The sequence below is a fragment of the Aphis gossypii genome, chromosome X (assembly GCF_020184175.1).
Source record: "Aphis gossypii isolate Hap1 chromosome X, ASM2018417v2, whole genome shotgun sequence".
Classification (NCBI taxonomy): domain Eukaryota; kingdom Metazoa; phylum Arthropoda; class Insecta; order Hemiptera; family Aphididae; genus Aphis; species Aphis gossypii.
The window spans coordinates 5,573,310-5,581,448 of NC_065533.1; the positions used below are offsets into that span (position 1 = coordinate 5,573,310).

Consider the following 8,139-nt stretch of genomic DNA (forward strand, 5'->3'; position numbering starts at 1 on the left):
GAAACCAGAGGGAACTTTGTCAGTTTTATAAGATTTTTATTTTTCTTATTGATATTATTAATATGAAAAAAAAGTTATAAATAAATAACAGATTATAAAACTATAACAATTTTTTTTGTCTCTTAAAAGACATGGAAAATATTGTATTCTTGATCCTGTATGATAAGTTAGTCGTTCAGACTTGATTTATTTGATTTTATATGCTATACTATAATATTATATAAAATAATATTTAGTTTAATTTAAAAGTTACAACTAATTGTTTGTTATAATTTATAAACAATTCTTTTTAACTGATTTTATTTATAAGTTTGAAGTATTGTCATTATTTAAAAATGTTAAGTAACACTTATTATTACATAATTATGAAAATTTAAAAAAAACTTTAATTACCTATTTATATAACTATAGTACTATATTACTATATATGTACATAATATTTTATTAAAATATAAAAATAAGTACATGTATTTAACTTCTAGTAACATACACTTACTTATGTAACTGAATTACTATTTTATTAATTTAAGTCATCAGTAGTCATAGATATTCTACAATTGAATATTTTTAAAGTGTAAATTATGTTAAAATGTGTATAATTTATTGTATATTGTCTAATAACATTTCTAACAAAATAAGTAAATGAAAGAGAAACTTGGCATCTATAATTTAATATGGCACACATAAGTTTATTAACTAAACAATGCGATGTTATAGTTACCTAGGAGAAACTGATTTTATATTTGAAAATTAATATTTCAGTTAATAAGCATGTTTAAGTTTAATATCAATTTATTAATGCCAATGATAATATAAAATTACATAAATTCTAATGTTAAGACATTCTTAATAGTTCATTCACTTATACTGTTATATATTATGGCGCTAAATCCATAATGAAATAATAAAAATCATAATAAATTCAATATTATAGGTACCTAATTTATTTTATTTAACACATATTTACATATTCTGTGATAGGTATAAGTAGCAATGTAAAATTGTAACAATATATAATGTTTTATAACGTAGGTATTTATGCCATTTGATAGATATACTTACAAATTGTAGTATATTTGGTGTCGAATGTTGGTGATCGGTGAACAGTTGTATGTAATTTAATAGTTTAACACAGACTATTTAGAAACACTATTTAGAAATATTGTTGCACTTTAACACTTTCAATTAAAATTTATAATATAACAATTAATTTGTTTTAGGTTATGAGCAAACGAGTAAAGTATACTATAAATATATGACCGCATGGTATAAACAATGATTAACACAAAAATAATGGATATATTTATACTATACGATCAGTATTATAGCTTGAGCAAGCGCATTTATGTGATGAACATATCAATCAGAGTCGAGCAGAGTGAACCGTGTCTATTATGTTTTAAATAACCGTGTTTACACCGCGCTCAAGAACATTCTGTGAACTAATCCACGATGTTAAAAGTGTTAAAACACGCTCACTGAACTGTTAAATTTCCATTACACATTTACTGCACCGTTCAATGTTGGAAAATACCGACCATGAACCATAATTTAATTTAACCACAACACGGTTCACACACGGTGTTTAAATCGTTGAAAATACACAGTTAAAAGAAACCGACACTAAACGCTAAAAATGATACTCTGGCAGTAACCTTTCCATGTTCTTACCTTTGAACATAAAGTCATTGTCTAAATTAGAGACTACTGAATCTAGACAGTTTGAACTATCATCTTCATCAAGTAAAAATATTTTGGCAGAGTCGTCTAATACGAGTAGATATTTTGACATTATATCAATCAACTTTAATACTGATATTGACATTAAAAATCACATGAAAAATTACTAGCTACTTTTCCTGAGGACTCCTTAGAATTTTCAATTCCAACCAGTGTCGGCCTGGCCAGGGCCGCGGGGCCGCGAACGCGTCCGGGGCCCCCGGCCGTATTTGTGTCGAGGGGCCCCTATAATACTATAAAATACATAAATATTGGATATTGAATAATATTAATTTTTTTATATATTATACCAACTTCTGGTGAATGGGTATTAAAATTGGTCATATACGTAAGTACTGGAGCTGGTTATATTCGTTCGTGGTATTAAGCGTACGGCATAGTAATACTGTATATAAAATTAATGCGTCTAATGTCTAAATTAAGAATATTGATTACTGAATAATATAATTATATGTAGGTAGGTACTAGGTACATATCTTTTTTGTATGTTTGATAAAATATTGGGTGGGTAGACTAAAAATCTCTGTTCCTTATGTTAAAATAGCTCGCCTCGCCATATAACTAAAATATTATTAATTTATAATGTTACTATATATTTTATTAAGATCATGAATTATAAGCATATATTATTTTGTTGTCTGTGTGAATGATTATTGTTATCGTAAATAATAAATAGTTATCGACATCCAGACGGAAAAACCAATGTATCTACCTATATTTAGAACAGTTTTACCGCAACTTTCCGATTAGAATGGTGTACTACGTAATCGTGTGTTCGTTTTGTTTTTATTATTTATATTGTCAATTGTCATTTGTCATTCAATAATCAATGTGACCATACAAAAATATACCGTGTTGACGCGTAGTCGCCTTCTGTATTTTCTGTTTCTCTAATATCATAAATTATGAAACGCGTTTATAAGTCAGGTTGTGAAAAGAGGAATAGGAAAAATAAACAATTGCTATTAGAAGTCGGATCTTCTTCAAATCAAACAAAAATTAATTTTTTCCCTGTGCCTAAGCATCAATTTCGGACAGAAGGTAAGTGTAATGGAAAAAAAAATATATTTTCATTAGTTATTTGTTTGTTATTTTTTTTTTCTTATGCAGAAGGCAATATTATCAGATGTCCAGAAGACACCCAAGACAGTCAATGTGCTAGTTATGTTGAAGACATAAATGGTAAAATTATATTTATTTTCATTCAGTAATTTGTTTATTAATATTATTATTTTATACAGATAGCAATGCTATAAAATTTTCAAAAAACACTCAAGAAAATGAATGTGTTGATTTTATTGAAGACACAAATGGTAAAATTATTTATATTTTATTTATTTATTTATTGAAACAATTCAAACTGTAACATTATTCTTAGAATATTAATTTTCATTCATTAGGTAATTATTTGTTTATTATTATTTTATGCAGAAAACAATATTGTTGGATGTCCAGAAGACACTCAAGATAGTGAATGTACTAGTTGTGTTGAAGACATATATGGTAAAATTACATTTATTTTAATTAAGTAATTTGTTTAATAATATTATTATTTTATACAGAAAGCAATGTTATCAAATGTCCACAAAACACTCAGGAAAATGAATGTGCTAGTTTTATTGATGGCGCAAATGGTAAAATTATTTATATTTTATTTATTTATTGAATACAATTCAAACTGTAACATTATTCTTACAATATTATTTTTCATTCATTAGGTAATTATATGTTTATTGTTATTATTATTTTATGCAGAAAGCAATATTATTGGATGTCCAGAAGACACTCAAGACAGTGCATGTACTAGTTATGTTGAAGACATAAATGGTAAAATTATATTTATTTTAATTGAGTAATTTGTTTATTAATACTATTTTATGCTAAAAGCAATGTTATAAAATGTTCAAAAAAACACTCAAGAAAGTTAAACCTTAATCAATGTTTATAGTTTTGATTTTTTTTTTTTTTAAGTTAATGAAACTTCTGAGCTGAACATAAATACTCAAAATTCACAATTTTCTCAAGTTTTTAAGGACCCTATGGTAAATATTTATAAAATAATACAATTTAATTATTTATTTAGTTATATACTTATTTTGTTTTAGGTTTGTACAATTTCAAACTTTATTCGTCCCTCAGTGAGTGATTCTGTTACAGCAAAAAATATTTTTTTTAACAAGCATCCGATACAACCTTATGTACAATCAGGAACAGGTAAAGTTGACTTTAAAAGAATATACTATAAACAACTGCCAAATGGTGACATTGTTCAGAGAAAATGGGTGTCATATTGTATCGATACAAATTCTTTACATTGTTCCAATTGCATGGCATATGGAGTGCATGGGAAGTATGGAGAAATTGAAACTAAATTTATATCTGGTTATAAAGTGGATATAAAAATTAATAAATGTTTATATCGTGATATAATAATCCATGAAAATTCTATTTTCCATAATAATTCTACAAATACAGCTGTCCGTTTTAAATTGAATAAAGATATTCAGTCAATATTAAATCGAGATGTTATGGCAAAAAGGGCTCAACAAGTAGAAATCCGAAGACAAATATTAAAGCGTTTAATTGACATAGTTTTGTTTATTGGACGACAGGGAATACCTTATCGTGGAAAGCATGAAGCTGCTCATTCATTGACTGACAATAGTTTAAACCATGGAAACTTTTTAGAGCTTGTTAAACTTGTAGCAAAATATGATACTATTCTAGGACAACATGTAGATAAATCAGTTACACTAAGTGAAAAAAACAAAAACAAAAAAGGCCGAGGATGTATGGTAACTTTTTTATCAAAACACTTTGTAAATGAAAAATTAATTAAGTCCATAGGAGCAGCTATTCAAGGAAAAATTGTTGAAGAAATTGTTGAATGTAAGAAATTTAGCATAATGATTGATAGTACTCAAGACGTGAGCACTATGGACCAGCTTGCAATTTGTGTTCGTTATATTTTTAACGGAATCGTACAAGAACGGTTACTAAGTTTGGTCATTTGTAAAGATTCTAGTGGTATAGCACTTTTTAAATTGTTGGAAGATAATTTGAAACTTCATGGTCTATTACTTGAAGATATTGTGGCATGTTCTTTTGATGGAGCAGCTAACATGAAGGGGATATATCATGGTTTACAAGCATATTTAAAGAAAGTCAATCCAGATATTGTATATACTCACTGTATGGGCCATGTTTTAAATTTGGTAATGAGCGAGTCTACAAATAATTTACAGTTAGCAGAAGATTTATTTGGGTTAATTGAACAATCAGCAGTGTTCTTAACCGATTCTCATAAGCGAATGACAACATGGATGAATGTTACAGGAGAAAAACATTCTGCACATGGAAAACTCTATCGTTTACAAAAAATTGGTGCCACTAGGTGGTGGAGCAAAGAAAAAGCTTTGTCTTCTATCATGGATTTACAAATGATTGAAGATAACGATGAAGTTGAAAATAGTAAGTTTGTTACTTTATTAGAGTTTTTAGTTGCAGTCTGCAAAGGTAACTTTAATGTTCAGACTAAATACATGGCAAAATCTTTAATAACTAATTGGTCAAAATTTGAAACAATATTAATTGCTAATTTGTTGCTTGATATTTATGCTGTAACAAGTCCTATATCAGTTTATTTGCAAACTAAATCTATTAACTATTTACAAGCTTGGAATATGATTGAAACTTTACAAAAGAAAATTGAAAAAAAAAGAAATGAAAATTACATAAACTCTTTGTATACAAAATGCAAGTCTTTTGCTGAAAAAATTAATTTGTTTTTTGATGAAGAAGACCTGATAGATATTCAAGAAGATTTTCCTATTAAGCGTATTCCAAAAAAAAAAACATTATCTGGAGAAAAGTGTTCAGATGAAGTTAGAAATATAACTCCTTATTCAAAATTTAAGTCAAATGTATATTCTGTTTTAGATACTATTCTTAATAGCATACAATCACGATTTTTACCTAATGAAATGTTATTAAAAGATTTAAATTGGCTAGATCCTAAAACATTTTCTTTTATTGATGAACTTGAACAATTTCCCAAAGACTCATTGAACACAATATGTAAATTAGCAAATTTAAACAAAGATATCATTGCAATTGAGTTAAAGCAGTTTGCTTGCCAGTATAACAATTTTATACAAAATGTATCTGAAAATGATTTTCATAATAATAAATCTAAATTTGTTAACATAGATTTTGATGAAGATGAAGATGTTGAAGTTAAACCCACCGAACAAATTAAATGTAACAAATGCACTAAATGTCTTTACTGTGCATTCATTTTGCTCCAAGAGTTATCATGTCAATCTAATTTATTTTGTAATTTGTTCATATTATATAAATTTGTATTGCTATTACCATCGACACAGACTACCTGTGAAAGGATATTTTCTAAACTAAAAATAATTAAAACTAAACTTCGGTCTTCTTTACACCAAGAACATCTTAATCCATTGATGCTCATGTCCATCGAAAAAGATATTTTTATTGACTCAGATAAATTAATTGATTCAATTGCTAACTCATCAAATCAACTAAAACAATTACTGATATAAAGAAGATTAATTTTTAAATTGTATTAACAATATTAAGTTTTATTATTTTGTTATTTTATATTATAAGGTATTTCGTATTATTTAGGTATATTGTATATAATTTTTTAGAATAATAAATAATTAGTCTAACATAATTGTTTGTTTATTTTAAATAAGGTACCTTAAAAAATTATAAAATTTTAAGCTATTACCTATAGGTAAGCAAATTTATCACTTTATGAAATAACATTTTTGGGGGCCCTTTTGAAGAATTGCATCCGGGGCCCTTTAGGTACCAGGGCGACACTGATTCCAACCACCATTTTTAAGAAGAAACTAATAAATGAAGAATGTGTAGAAAGAGACTGGTTAGTTTAGAGTAAGGAAAAGCGACTTTGTTCTGTCTACTATGTAAAATATTTAACCCACATATGATTAAACTTTCAATTCTGGCTTCAGCAAAAGGTTGGTCTGCAACACGTAATTAGAAAACTTCAAGTAAAAATTCCTGAACACGATAAAAGTGAATTTCTCAAGCTCGTGTTATTTGCATTAGAAAACAGAACAACTAAAGTACCAAAAAAAAAAAATCTTTAAGTGACCTCATGACCAAAACTATCAAATATGAACAAAAGTATTGCGTAGCCTTTCTGAGGTTATAGTGAGGTGATAGTGACAAAATTGGTGATGGTAATAATGGAAACTTTCTTGGCATCCTTAAACTATTAGCGAAATATGATCCTCTTTTGAACGAACATTTGCGAAGTGTGCGTCATTCTCAAAACTGTTCTAAAAAAACTGGAGAAACCATTTACGATCTTATCAGGACTACACTCAAACAATATAACATACTTTTTTCTGACTACAGAGGTACGACAATGGCAGCAACATGCGAGGAGCGTATAAGGGTGTGCAGGCGAGAATTCTAGAAGATAACAACTTTGCCATATACAGTACATGTGCGTACCATTCATTAAACCTTTGTGGAGAATGATCTAAAGCAGGATGCATAATGTTTCCGTGAATCAGATACATTTTTTGGAGTTGTGCAAAAATTTTAAAATTTATTTAGTTTTAGTCCTCAAAGATGGGCGATTCCCCAAAATAAAATTGGATGCTCCCTATATTAAACTCCCCAAACCCACTGGTCTGTAAGAGTGGAAAGTATAATGCCAGTTGCAGCTCATCTCCCAGGATTGATTAAAGCTTTGGATGATGTTTTACTCCTCAACTTATCAACAGGGTGTCGAAGGGATGTAAAAGGATTAAAAATATATTTACAATCATTTTACTGTTTAATATTGGCATTATTTTGGTTTAAACCCCTAAAAAACAATTTATCTTGTGATCAGAAAAATTCAAGTATGTGAAGGAGCTATTGACATAGTTAGTAAAAACTTATTTAGTGAAGGAACTTCAAAGTATAAGGAATGAAAGCTGGGGAAAACCCTATAGTGAAACTACAATCGTAGCTGAAAACATTGGTTGGCCAGACAAATTAAAAGACAAATAAAAGAGGGTAAAATTAAGAAGGGTCGGTGAGGAAGGTATAGAAAACTATTCATCAGAAGCAATTGATCCACAATTACTTTTAAAAAGGAATGTATTTCATGTCATTTTGGATGAAGTAATTGCAGATATAAACAAACGATTTGAATCACTGAAAACAATATTATTGATATCTTGTCAGTTATTTTGGAGTTTAAATATATGACGGGAGATGATATTAAATTAAAATCTATAAATCTGGTTTTGACGTATAATGGTGATTTAGAGGAAGATTTAGTAGAAGAACTACAAAGTCTTATTATAATTTATGCTATTAAATTTGGAAACAAACAACTAAACC

At 27.9% G+C, this 8,139-nt stretch overlaps 1 protein-coding gene across 1 annotated transcript; it reads left to right on the forward strand.

The window, feature by feature from the left end:
* The first annotated feature begins 1,037 nt into the window (after positions 1-1,037).
* Positions 1,038-6,311, forward strand: LOC114120730 (uncharacterized). Its single transcript, XM_050208013.1, has 7 exons — positions 1,038-2,922; positions 2,982-3,053; positions 3,172-3,243; positions 3,303-3,374; positions 3,496-3,567; positions 3,712-3,782; positions 3,846-6,311. The coding sequence occupies exons 1-7, from the start codon at positions 2,646-2,648 to the stop codon at positions 6,309-6,311; spliced, it is 3,102 nt and encodes a 1,033-aa protein (XP_050063970.1). The 5' UTR covers positions 1,038-2,645.
* The last annotated feature ends 1,828 nt before the right edge of the window (positions 6,312-8,139 follow it).